The sequence below is a fragment of the Osmia bicornis genome, unplaced genomic scaffold (assembly GCF_907164935.1).
Source record: "Osmia bicornis bicornis unplaced genomic scaffold, iOsmBic2.1, whole genome shotgun sequence".
NCBI classification, from domain to species: domain Eukaryota; kingdom Metazoa; phylum Arthropoda; class Insecta; order Hymenoptera; family Megachilidae; genus Osmia; species Osmia bicornis.
The window spans coordinates 1-15102 of NW_025791055.1; the positions used below are offsets into that span (position 1 = coordinate 1).

The following is a 15102-nucleotide window of genomic DNA, read 5'->3' on the forward strand; positions in this document are numbered from 1 at the left end:
TTGCCAAAATGTTGTTTAAGGTTTCGTTTTCGAGTTATTAACGAAAAACAGTGGCCAATCAGAGTGCGCCCTTAGCGCGGGCCGAACCACGAGAGTGATGGGTATGCTCTGCGTTCAAACCGTGGTCGTGATCAAGTGCGTCGGCATCACGTCGGTGTAATAGGATTCGTTGTTCATGAGCAATCAATAATTCGATACTATTATTTCTTTCTTTTTTTAATTCATTATTCGATACAACTTTTGCCCAACGAATCCTATTATACCGACGTAGTGCCGATGCACTTGATCACGACCGCGCGGAGCATACCCAACACTCTCGTGATTCGGCCCGCACTAACGGCGCGCTCTGATTGGCCAGTGTTTTTCGTTAATAACTCGAAAACGAAGCCTTTACCAACATTTTGGCAAAGGAAAAAGTTGTTTAGAATGATCTCAGCAATCATCCCTCTTCGGCTCCTACCCCAGTTCTGGGACACACTGTATATCTGCATTAGATATGTGATATACATTTAATAACAATATCAGTATTACTATATCTGCATTAGATATGTAATATACATTTAATAACAATGTCATTATTACTACTATATCTTCATTAGATATAATGTAATATACTTATACCTTCTACAGATCTATGGACATTTTGCAACAATATCAGTACTACTATATCTACATTAGAAATAATGTAATATACTGATTACTTCATACAGATCTATGGACATTTAGTAACAATATCATTCCTACTATATCTGCGTTAGATATGTAATATACATTTAATAACAATATCATTATTACTACTATATCTTCATTAGATATAATGCAATATACTTATACCTTCTACAGATCTATGGACATTTTGCAACAATATCATTACTACTATATCTGCGTTAGATATGTAATATACGTTTAATAACAATATCATTATTACTATATCAGCATTAGATATGTAATATACATCTAACAAGAATATCATTATTACTATATCTGCATTAGATATGTGATATACATTTAATAACAATATCAGTATTACTATATCTGCATTAGATATGTAATATACATTAAATAACAATATCATTATTACTGTATCTGCATTAGATATGTAATATACATTTAACAACAATATCATTATTACTATATCTACATTAGAAATAATGTAATGTACTGATACCTTCCTACAGATCTATGGACATTTAGTAACAATATCATTCCTACTATATCTGCGTTAGATATGTAATATACATTTAATAACAATATCATTATTACTACTATATCTTCATTAGATGTAATGTAATATACTGATACCTTCCTACAGGTCTATGGACATTTAGTAACAATATCATTCCTACTATATCTGCGTTAGATATGTAATATACATTTAATAACGATATCATTATTACTATATCTGCATTAGATATGTGATATACATTTAACAACAATATCATTATTACTATATCTTCCTTAGATGCTATGTAATATCTTGATACCTTCCTACAGATCATAGAACATTTAATAAGAATATCATTATTAGTGTATCTGCGTTACATATGTAATATACATTTAATAACAAAATCATTATTACTATATCTACCATAGAAATAATATAATATAATGATTGCTTCGTGCAGATCAATGTACATTTAATAACAATACAATTATTACTATATCTGCATTAGATATGAAACATACACTTAATAACAATATCATTATTACTATATCTGCATTAGATATGTGATATACATTTAATAACAATATCATTATTGCTATATAAGCATTGGATATGCAATATACATTTAACAACAATATCATTATTACTATATCTGCATTAGATATGTAATACACATTTAACAACAATATCATTATTACTACTATATCTTCATTAGATATAATGGCATATACTGATACCTTCCTACAGGTCTATGGACATTTTGCAACAATATCATTACTACTATATCTGCGTTAGATATGTAATATACGTTTAATAACAATATCATTATTACTATATCAGCATTAGATATGTAATATACATTTAACAACAATATCATTATTACTACAGGGTGTCCCAGAACTGGGGTAGGAGCCGAAGAGGGATGATTGCTGAGATCATTCTAAACAACTTTTTCCTTTGCCAAAATGTTGTTTAAGGCTTCGTTTTCGAGTTATTAACGAAAAACAGTGGCCAATCAGAGTGCGCCCTTAGCGCGGGCCGAACCACGAGAGTGTTGGGTATGCTCTGCGTTCAAACCGTGGTCGTGATCAAGTGCGTCGGCACCACGTCGGTGTAATAGGATTCGTTGTTCATGAGCAATCAATAATTCGATACTATTATTTCTTTCTTTTTTTAATTCATTATTCGATACAACTTTTGCCCAACGAATCCTATTATACCGACGTAGTGCTGCTGCACTTGATCACGACCGTGCAGAGCATACCCAACACTCTCGTGGTTCGGCCCGCGTTAACGGCGCGTTCTGATTGGCCAGTGTTTTTCGTTAATAACTCGAAAACGAAGCCTTCACTAACATTTCGGTAAAGGAAAAAGTTGTTTACAATGATCTCAGCAATCATCCCTCTTCGGCTCCTACCCCAGTTCTGGGACACCTTGTATATCTGCATTAGATATGTGATATACATTTAATAACAATATCATTATTACTATATCTGCATTAGATATGTAATATACATTTAATAACAATGTCATTATTACTACTATATCTTCATTAGATATAATGTAATATACTTATACCTTCTACAGATCTATGGACATTTTGCAACAATATCATTATTACTATATCTACATTAGAAATAATGTAATATACTGATTACTTCATACAGATCTATGGACATTTAGTAACAATATCATTCCTACTATATCTGCGTTAGATATGTAATATACATTTAATAACAATATCATTATTACTACTATATCTTCATTAGATATAATGCAATATACTTATACCTTCTACAGATCTATGGACATTTTGCAACAATATCATTACTACTATATCTGCGTTAGATATGTAATATACGTTTAATAACAATATCATTATTACTATATCAGCATTAGATATGTAATATACATCTAATAACAATATCATTATTACTACAGGGTGTCCCAGAACTGGGGTAGGAGCCGAAGAGGGATGATTGCTGAGATCATTCTAAACAACTTTTTCCTTTGCCAAAATGTTGTTTAATGCTTCGTTTTCGAGTTATTAACGAAAAACAGTGGCCAATCAGAGTGCGCCCTTAGCGCGGGCCGAACCACGAGAGTGTTGGGTATGCTCTGCGTTCAAACCGTGGTCGTGATCAAGTGCGTCGGCACCACGTCGGTGTAATAGGATTCGTTGTTCATGAGCAATCAATAATTCGATACTATTATTTCTTTCTTTTTTTAATTCATTATTCGATACAACTTTTGCCCAACGAATCCTATTATACCGACGTAGTGCCGATGCACTTGATCACGACCGCGCGGAGCATACCCAACACTCTCGTGATTCGGCCCGCACTAACGGCGCGCTCTGATTGGCCAGTGTTTTTCGTTAATAACTCGAAAACGAAGCCTTTACCAACATTTTGGCAAAGGAAAAAGTTGTTTACAATGATCTCAGCAATCATCCCTCTTCGGCTCCTACCCCAGTTCTGGGACACCTTGTATATCTGCATTAGATATGTGATATACATTTAATAACAATATCATTATTACTATATCTGCATTAGATATGTAATATACATTTAATAACAATGTCATTATTACTACTATATCTTCATTAGATATAATGTAATATACTTATACCTTCTACAGATCTATGGACATTTTGCAACAATATCATTATTACTATATCTACATTAGAAATAATGTAATATACTGATTACTTCATACAGATCTATGGACATTTAGTAACAATATCATTCCTACTATATCTGCGTTAGATATGTAATATACATTTAATAACAATATCATTATTACTACTATATCTTCATTAGATATAATGCAATATACTTATACCTTCTACAGATCTATGGACATTTTGCAACAATATCATTACTACTATATCTGCGTTAGATATGTAATATACGTTTAATAACAATATCATTATTACTATATCAGCATTAGATATGTAATATACATCTAACAAGAATATCATTATTACTATATCTGCATTAGATATGTGATATACATTTAATAACAATATCAGTATTACTATATCTGCATTAGATATGTAATATACATTAAATAACAATATCATTATTACTGTATCTGCATTAGATATGTAATATACATTTAACAACAATATCATTATTACTATATCTACATTAGAAATAATGTAATGTACTGATACCTTCCTACAGATCTATGGACATTTAGTAACAATATCATTCCTACTATATCTGCGTTAGATATGTAATATACATTTAATAACAATATCATTATTACTACTATATCTTCATTAGATGTAATGTAATATACTGATACCTTCCTACAGGTCTATGGACATTTAGTAACAATATCATTCCTACTATATCTGCGTTAGATATGTAATATACATTAATAACAATATCATTATTACTATATCTGCGTTACATATGTAATATACATTTAATAACAAAATCATTATTACTATATCTACCATAGAAATAATATAATATAATGATTGCTTCGTACAGATCAATGTACATTTAATAACAATACAATTATTACTATATCTGCATTAGATATGAAACATACACTTAATAACAATATCATTATTACTATATCTGCATTAGATATGTGATATACATTTAATAACAATATCATTATTGCTATATAAGCATTGGATATGCAATATACATTTAACAACAATATCATTATTACTATATCTGCATTAGATATGTAATACACATTTAACAACAATATCATTATTACTACTATATCTTCATTAGATATAATGGCATATACTGATACCTTCCTACAGATCTATGGACATTTTGTAACAATATCATTCCTACTATATCTGCGTTAGATATGTAATATGCATTTAATAACAATATCATTATTACTATATCAGCATTAGATAAAATGTAATATATTGATATCTTCCTACAGATCAATGTACATTTAGTAATAATATTATTATTACTATATCTGCATTAGATATATAATATACATTTAATAACAATATCATTATTACTACTATATCTTCATTAGATATAACGTAATATACTGGTACCTTCCTACAGATCTATGGACATTTAGTAACAATATCATGCCTACTATATCTGCGTTAGATATGTAATATACGATTAATAACAATATCATTATTACTATATCAGCATTAGATATGTAATATACATTTAACAACAATATCATTATTACTATATCTGCATTAGATATGTATTATACATTTAATAACAATATCATTATTACTACTATATCTTCATTAGATATAATGGCATATAGTGATACCTTCCTACAGATCTATGAACATTTAGTAACAATATCGTTCCTACTATATCTGCATTAGATATGTGATATACATTTAATAACAATATCATTATTACTATATCTGCATTAGATATGTAATATACATTTAATAACAATATCATTATTACTATATCTTCCTTAGATGCTATGTAATATCTTGATACCTTCCTACAGATCATAGAACATTTAATAAGAATTTCATTATTAGTGTATCTGCGTTACATATGTAATATACATTTAATAACAAAATCATTATTACTATATCTACCTTAGAAATAAAATAATATACTGATACCTTCCTACAGGTCTATGGACATTTAATAACAATATCATTCCTACTATATCTGCGTTAGATATGTAATATACATTTAATAACAATATCATTATTACTATATCAGCATTAGATATGTAATATACATTTAACTACAATATCATTATTACTATATCTGCATTAGATATGTGATATACATTTAATAACAATATCATTATTACTATATCTGCATTAGATATGTATTATACATTTAATAACAATATCATTATTACTACTATATCTTCATTAGATATAATGGCATATACTGATACCTTCCTACAGATCTATGGACATTTAGTAACAATATCATTCCTACTATATCTGCGTTAGATATGTAATATACATTTAATAACAATATCATTATTACTATATCAGCATTAGATATGTAATATACATTGTATAACAATATCATTATTACTATATGTGCATTAGGTGTGTAATATACATTTAATAAGAATATCATTATTACCATATCTGAATTAGATATGTAATATACATTAAATAACAATATCATTATTACTGTATCTGCATTAGATATGTAATATACATTTAACAACAATATCATTATTACTATATCTACATTAGATATGTGATATACATTTAATAACAATATCTGTTTGAGAATCCGCTCAGCCATGATGGCGCTCACGGTCGATCGATTTATCGATCGGGAGTTGCCCATCTAGGTAACGCGTGAGCTGGGTTCTTCTCGCCGGCTCGCGCGTAACGCCGCCATTATCGATCAACGATCACAGTGAAACACACGTGCAGATCATTCTTTTCGCTCTTCTACAAGTGTTCACGTGCAGATCACCAAAAAGGATCACGAAAGCAGCTCTCTGACGAACTCACGAATCCTCAGCGATTGTGCAAGCGACAGGATTCACAGGTAATGTTCATTTACAAGATAATTCATTGAACACGTGAGCCGCCAACCACGTGTCGATCACGCACGAGATCACGGGCACCATCACAGCAGCGGGCCGAATTAATAGAATTAACGGCGCTTACAAGCTCACTGCTTACAAATTGTAAGAGCATTGCTCATGTAACACCACGCAGGTGACAGAGAAATTCAATAATCGATGTGGTTCAATCTATGTAAAATCATGCTTCACGACGAATCATTGTAATTGAAACTCATTCAGACGGTTCATTCTCTCACAACAAAATTCAAAGCGGATCATCGCAACGATCACACATTTGTATTGTTTGCTCACACTAATTGTCAGATCAGCGTGTTCATTTCATTTTAGAATTGACTCAAATAAATCAATTTGTGAAACCCGAACCAGTAAGTGTAAAATTCTTTCCCAGCGCAATCCATCCAGGATTTCCATCATTCCTGAACATTTGGTCCTTCGAGCCGGATTGCGCCCTTGCTGGACTCGGTTTTCACAAAATTGCTCATTAATCATTGTTCGTCTCAAGTCTTTGTCTCGTGTTCGTAACGGTTTTCGGTGGTCGGCCATCTTCTCTTCTCTCCTCCATTCAAATTTCACTGACACTTTCGCCACCTCACCAGGTGGCGCTCAGACGAATCACCCGCAGTCGATAAGGAAGATCGATTCAACGAACGCTCACCAAGTCTGATCAACCCGCTCACCACTGATCATCAATGACCCCCAAAGTAAGAGCTCAGTGTGTGGAAAATAAGCGCTTGTGCTACAATTGCTTGGGCAGGCACAGCGTCCGCTCGTGCAAATCCACGCAAAAGTGCAAGCACTGTGGAGGCCAACACCACACAATGATTCACGAAGGCGAGCCGAAAGCAGCTCAAGCTCAAGCCGGCTCATCAAGATCAGTCTCCTCATCTGCTCAAACCACCGAGTAGGAACTCGGTGCAGCCGTCAAAGCGCCAGATCACAAAACTCTCCTCGCAACCGCTCAAGCTATGCTCACCACCTCAACAACAGCTCACCAAATCCGCATCTTAATCGATCCAGGTTCCGAAATCTCGTTCATCTCCGAAGAACTCACCCGTCTGCTCAACCTTCGGAGACACAGATCATCCATCACAATCATTGGTGTTGGTGGAACAAAATCAACTGAAACAAAGGGTGTGGTCACTGTCACACTCCAATCAATGCATTCACAACAGACTGTCTGCATCCAGGCTCACGTGCTCACAGCCGTATCGACAATCCTGCCATCGTTCTCAATGAGAACTCCGGATTGGCCTCACATTAGAAAATTGAGGTTGGTGGACAATGATTTCTTGACACCACGACCAGTCGATTTAATCATTGGAGCGGATTTCTACGGAAGGATCATCAAGCCAAATATCATCAAGGGCTCACCAACAACACCAATTGCTCAACTTTCCATTTTTGGATGGCTCGTCATTGGCCCAGTCAACGAATCACATTCAACCACTCATTATTCACATTTTGCAGTTGCTCAAGACGACCAGAGCAATCTGCAAAAGCTGCTCACCAAATTCTGGGTTCAAGAGGAATCACCAATGGACACTCCAAGCACGCTCACTCCGGAGGAAGAAGAATGCGAATCACATTTCTGTGCGACTCACACTCGTGATCACACTGGAAGGTACATCGTTCGCATTCCACTCAAGGCACCAGCATTGCTCTTAGGCAATTCACACAAGATTGCTCAAAGATGTCTACAAAGCACGTTGCGACGACTCTCCAAGGATTCAACATACAACCAGCTCTACGTCGAGTTCATGAAAGAGTACGAAGAATTGGGACACATGGTAAAGGCTCCAGATCACCAACGAATCTCATCAAGAGAGGCTGAGAACGTTGGGCCTGATGGGGAGATGACCTTGGCACATGATGCTCCGGCATCAGGAGGGTTGAGGGTCTCTTCTGACGGTTCAACACCTCAGACCTCTGCTCATCTTCAACCATATTATCTGCCTCACCATGGAGTTCTACGTCTCGACAGTTCAACAACGAAGCTCAGGGTTGTATTCAACGGATCAAAAGCTACGACATCAGGCAAATCAGTCAACGATTTAATGCATACTGGTGCTAATTTGCTCTTGAATGTTACAGATGTTCTAATTTGGCTTCGCCATTATCACCACATTTTTGCCACAGACATCACAAAAATGTATCGCCAGGTAGCAGTTCACAAGGATGATTGGGATCTCCAGCGAATCCTTTGGATCGATGAAGACCACAATGTCATCCCTTACCAGCTCACAACTGTCACGTACGGTACAAAGGCGGCTCCCTTCCTGGCGACACGAGCACTCATGCAACTTGTTCACGATGAGGGTCATCGATTCCCTCTGGCAACGCCTTCGCTCACACATGGCAGATATGTGGACGATATTTTTGGAGGAGCAGACTCAATCTCGGAACTTGTGGAGGTCGCTCAACAGCTGATTACATTGTGCAACGCGGGCGGATTTCCACTCGCAAAATGGCATGCGACTCACCCAGATCTTCTACGGGCTGTTTCGTCATCCCCACAATCGTCAGCTCCCATATCATTTGACGACTGCACTACCAAATTACTCGATATTCAATGGATGCCTCAAACTGACGCATTCGGCTTCTCATCAACTTTGACTGATCAACCAAGCAAGTGTTCAAAACGCCTCGTATTGTCCGAAGTGGCTCGGATATTTGATCCATTAGGTTTCGTCTCACCGGTAATAGTACGAGAAAAAATGCTATTACAAGAACTCTGGCTACACAAAATCAATTGGGACGACCAATTACCGTCTCAAATTGTATCACGATGGTTCATCATCAGAGAGGATCTCAAAGGTTTGGCCAAACTGACAATTCCAAGATGGTTCAACACATGGAACAATTCAACTGTAGAAATTCATGGATTCTCTGATGCTTCTCAACTTGCCATGGCAGCAGTGATTTACATCACTGTCAGCTCTCCGTCCAACGACTCAATGACGTCACTTGTCTGCTCTAAGACAAAAGTTGCACCACTGAAGAGGCTCACGATACCCAGATTGGAGTTGTCGGCCGCACTCCTACTGGCAAAACTCACAAAATATGTTCAATCAACGCTCAAGGTGAAGATCAATGCAACGCACCTGTGGACGGACTCTCAAGTTTCGCTCATATGGATCAAATCGCAAGCATCACGTTGGAAGGATTATGTTCGGAACAGAGTCATTCAGATCCAAGAACTCACTCCAAATGCGCATTGGAGGCATGTTCCAGGTACTTCTAATCCAGCCGACTGTGCTTCCCGAGGCATTTCGACAGATCAATTTCAACGATTCGAGCTTTGGTGGAAAGGTCCTCCATGGATGGCTCGAAATCAAGATCATTGGCCAGAGCAAAAGGAATTCTCAACTTTAAACAGCGAGCTCGAAGTGAGACCCAATGTCTCACTCTTTGCTTCAGCTCAAAAGCTAAGTTATCATTGGGATCTCATTTACAAATATTCATCTCTTATTAAGCTGTATAGACTGACTGCACTTTGTTTCAGGTGTGCCTCACGGCTTAAGGGAAAGCTCGAAACTCCTCCTGCAATCATCATACCATCCTGCGACATGGAGAAGGCGCAGCTCTTTTGGATTCACGCGACTCAACACTTGTATTTCACCAGCGAAATCAAGACGCTCAACTCAGACTCAACCCTGCCTGCAACTCACCCCTTCAGTCGCCTCACCGCCTTCATCGATTCGCAGGGAACAATACGAGTAGGAGGAAGACTCACAAACACAGCGCTCAGCAGGGATGAAAAACATCCAGCGATCCTCCCACGGGACGCTCACCTGTCGAAGATCATCATTGAAGATGCTCACAAGCGAACATTTCACGGAGGAACGCAGCTCACGCTCGCATACATTCGACAACGGTACTGGATCATCGGTGGCAGAGCTCCTGTAAAATCTCACATTTTGAGATGTGTCGTGTGTGCTCGTCAGAGGGGGATTCGTGCTCGTCAGATGATGGGTCAACTACCTCTCTGTCGAGTCACACCATCACGACCATTCGCTCACACCGGTGTCGATTATGCAGGACCGATCACAATGAAAAATTCAAAGGGAAGAGGCTCGAAAACAATCAAAGGATGGATCTGCGTGTTCGTATGTTTGTCCTCATCAGCTGTTCACCTCGAGGTTGTCAGCGATTACTCAACCGAGGGATTTCTGGCAGCCTACAGAAGATTCTCATCACGAAGAGGGATCGCTCACAAGTTGTACTCTGACTGTGGTACAAATTTCATTGGAGCACAGGCAGAGCTCAAACGCCTGTTCACGTCAAGTTCACAGGAGCACCGACAGATCGCATCGATTCTGTCAGCTGACAGCACTCAATGGATGTTCAACCCACCAGCTGCTCCTCACATGGGAGGAAAATGGGAAGCTGTGGTGAAATCAATCAAGTACCATCTCAGGAGAACAATTGGTGAGCTCTTACTAACATTCGAAGAGTTTTCCACTCTCCTCACACAGATCGAAGCGGTGCTCAACTCAAGACCATTGGAGCCGCTCAGTGACGATCCCGACGACATTTCTGCGCTCACCCCAGGACACTTCCTCATCGGTTCAGCGCTCAACACGATACCAGAACCATCACTGCTCGACGTCTCACCAGGTAGATTGTCGAAATGGCAACTGATCCAGCAGAGGGTTCAACACTTCTGGTCTCAGTGGTCTCGACACTACCTGCAGAGACTTCAATCAATCTCAAAGTGGCATCATCCATCGAACGACATCAAGACAGGCTCGTTGGTGCTGCTCACGAACGAGCATCTTCCACCGAGCAAGTGGCCACTCGCAAGAGTGACCGAAGTTCACCCCGGCAAGGATGCCCTCACCAGGGTTGCAACCTTGAAGACTGCAACCACGACTCTCGTCAGACCGATCACCAAGCTTGTCATCCTGCCTGTTCACCATCAAGCTGAGCTCACCTCTTCAGTAACATCATCAACGAGTTGCTGATGGCGGGCGGAAATGTTTGAGAATCCGCTCAGCCATGATGGCGCTCACGGTCGATCGATTTATCGATCGGGAGTTGCCCATCTAGGTAACGCGTGAGCTGGGTTCTTCTCGCCGGCTCGCGCGTAACGCCGCCATTATCGATCAACGATCACAGTGAAACACACGTGCAGATCATTCTTTTCGCTCTTCTACAAGTGTTCACGTGCAGATCACCAAAAAGGATCACGAAAGCAGCTCTCTGACGAACTCACGAATCCTCAGCGATTGTGCAAGCGACAGGATTCACAGGTAATGTTCATTTACAAGATAATTCATTGAACACGTGAGCCGCCAACCACGTGTCGATCACGCACGAGATCACGGGCACCATCACAGCAGCGGGCCGAATTAATAGAATTAACGGCGCTTACAAGCTCACTGCTTACAAATTGTAAGAGCATTGCTCATGTAACACCACGCAGGTGACAGAGAAATTCAATAATCGATGTGGTTCAATCTATGTAAAATCATGCTTCACGACGAATCATTGTAATTGAAACTCATTCAGACGGTTCATTCTCTCACAACAAAATTCAAAGCGGATCATCGCAACGATCACACATTTGTATTGTTTGCTCACATTAATTGTCAGATCAGCGTGTTCATTTCATTTTAGAATTGACTCAAATAAATCAATTTGTGAAACCCGAACCAGTAAGTGTAAAATTCTTTCCCAGCGCAATCCATCCAGGATTTCCATCATTCCTGAACAATATCATTATTGCTATATCTGCATTAGCTATGTAATATACAGTTAATAACAATATCATTATTACTACTATATCTTCATTAGATATAACGTAATATACTGATACCTTCCTACAGGTCTATGAACATTTAGTAATAATGTTATTGTTACTACATCTGCATTAGCTATGTAATATACAGTTAATAACAATATCATTATTACTATTATATCTTCATTAGATATAACGTAATATACTGATACCTTCCTACAGGTCTATGGACATTTAGTAACAATATCATTGCTACTATTATTATTATTTATTTTATTCCCATTGCGGGGTACAAATGCGGACCTCCGCTTCGCTTACAGATTACGCTATCCTTATTTCTAACTTAAATCTAAATCTCTGTTGAGAGAGAGAGAGCACTCACGCCATTCATTCCTCACCCATTCGTTTCTGGACCCCCGCTTCCGCTGCTCGCCCTTTCTCTCATCTCTTCCACTCTTCTCATCCATACCTCCCCTTCTCCTTCCTCCCCTAATACCTCCGCCACCATTTCCTGCCACCCTTTATCTTTCCCCCATTCTGTGCATTCCTCCCATATATGCTCCCACGACTCTACCCCTCTCCCACATATCCTACATCTCCGTTTTTCCTCCTGCTCCCAATACCTCCCCCCCTTCATTTTACTACCTAACCTGAAACCCGCTATCAATTGCCACCTCCTTTCCTCCCAGTTTTTACTCAGGTACCCTGGTACACGTTTCCCTTTTACTATTTTGTACCACCTATTGTACCTCGATTCCCTAATCCTTTCCCATCTTTCCTCTTCTTGGATACCCTTCTCCTTTCTTATCAGCTCTTCCCCCCTCAACCGCCCTTCTTCTCTCATCTCCTCTACTTCCTCTATGCTCCACCCTTTCCTCTCATAAAACTTTCTCCTTTCCTCCTCCCGCCCCTCTAACGCCCTACCTTTTTTTGCTCTTTCTCTTATCTCCATCCAACATTTCCTCGCTAGGCACCCTCCTTTACCTTCACTCAACTTCCTCTCATATCCCCATGCCCTCATTCCAGCCCTTCCTGCTAATAGCTCCCTCTGTAATTCCTCTCTTACCATATACCCTGGCACAGATCTTTCTACTCCCAACACCCATCTTAAATACCTCTCTTGTATCCTCTCCATTTTCTCCCTCTCTTTCCATCCCCATATTTCCACCCCATAACTCATTACTGCCCACACTAATCTATCAAATAGCCATATTCTTCTGCCCCAGTCTTTCGCAAATTTCCTTTTTCCTATCCCCCACACTTGTCTCATAGCCACCGCACCTTTCCTCATTCTCTCCTCTACCTGCTCTTCTTGCTTCCCATTCGCCGTCACCACGTACCCTAAATACTTAAATTTCTTCACTTCCTCTATCTTGTTGCCCTTCCACCACCATGTCATCCTCCCTCTCCTCTCGCCTCCCTTTATACATCTCATCATCTTTGTTTTTCCCACATTCACCTCTAGCTTTTTCCCCTCTATATACCTTTCCAGTCTCGCCATTAACCCTTTCATCCCATCTTCGTCTTCCGCCATCACCGCTACGTCATCCGCATACGCCAGCGTGTATATCTTTTCTCCTCCCAACCTTACACCCCCCCATCTCCCTTTCTTCATTTCCTCCTCCATGTCTGCTAGCAACAATGTAAACAAGATTGGACTCAAAGGACAACCCTGCCTTACCCCTTTACTCGTCCAGAAGCTCTCCCCTACCTTCTCCCCCACCCTCACTTTACTCTTCGTTTCCCTCAAAACCTCCACGCATCTCTTCACTAGCCCTTCTCTTACCCGTGCCTTCCTCATTGACCTTGCTAACACCTCTCTATCCACTGAATCAAACGCTGCCTTCATATCCACAAATAGCACCAGCATCTTCCCTCCCTTTTTAGCTAACTGTCTATTTATCAAATAATTCAGTACATAGATATTATCCATTGTCCCCATTCCCTTCCTAAATCCTGTTTGATTTGGGGGAAGTGCCCCTTTCTCCTCTATCTCTTTTCTTAGCCTTTCTGCTAAAACTGCTGCGTATATTTTATACGCCGTCTGCGTCAACGTCACTCCTCTATAATCCTCTACCTTTTCTCCTTCTCCTTTCTTAACTATGGGCACTACCACCCCCTCCGACCAGTCTTCTGGCCAGCCCTTTCCTCTCCATACCCTATTACAAATTTCCCATATTCTCTCTCTTACTATTTTCCCTCCATACTTCCATACTTCATTCGGAATCCCGTCCCCTCCTGTTGCTTTCCCCTCTTTCAGCCTTTTTATTACTGCCCATACTTCCTCTCTACTCAATTCCTCCTCTTCATCCTCCTCTCCCCCTCTTCCCTCCTCACCTCTAACCCTCCAATTAACTCCCCCTAAAACACCTCTAAAATAGTTGTCCCACACCTCTGTCTCAATCTCCTCATTCACTCTCTTCCTACGTTTTCTTCCTCTATTGACAATCTTCCATACCTCTCCCTCTGTTCTTACCCCTTCTATCTCTTTCTCCCATCTCTCTTTTTCCCTTCTCTTCTTCTCTTTGCACAACGCGCCTAGTTTGTTCCTCGCCCTCCTAAATTTTTCCCCACTTCCCCCTTCTCTTTTCCATGTTTTCAATTCCTCTTCAACCTCTTTCTTCATCTCCCTACACTCCTCATCCCACCACCCTTTCCC

At 39.0% G+C, this 15102-nt stretch overlaps 1 protein-coding gene across 1 annotated transcript; it reads left to right on the top strand.

Moving 5' to 3' along the window:
• The first annotated feature begins 7668 nt into the window (after positions 1-7668).
• On the top strand, positions 7669-11667 carry LOC114881553. The gene has a single exon (XM_046289396.1). The coding sequence runs from the start codon at positions 7669-7671 to the stop codon at positions 11665-11667; it is 3999 nt and encodes a 1332-aa protein (XP_046145352.1).
• Positions 11668-15102: the final 3435 nt, after the last annotated feature.

Bases quoted from the DNA above. Each gene is read 5' to 3' on its own strand.
- LOC114881553 (XM_046289396.1), top strand. From the start codon at position 7,669: ATGCTCACCACCTCAACAACAGCTCACCAAATCCGCATCTTAATCGAT.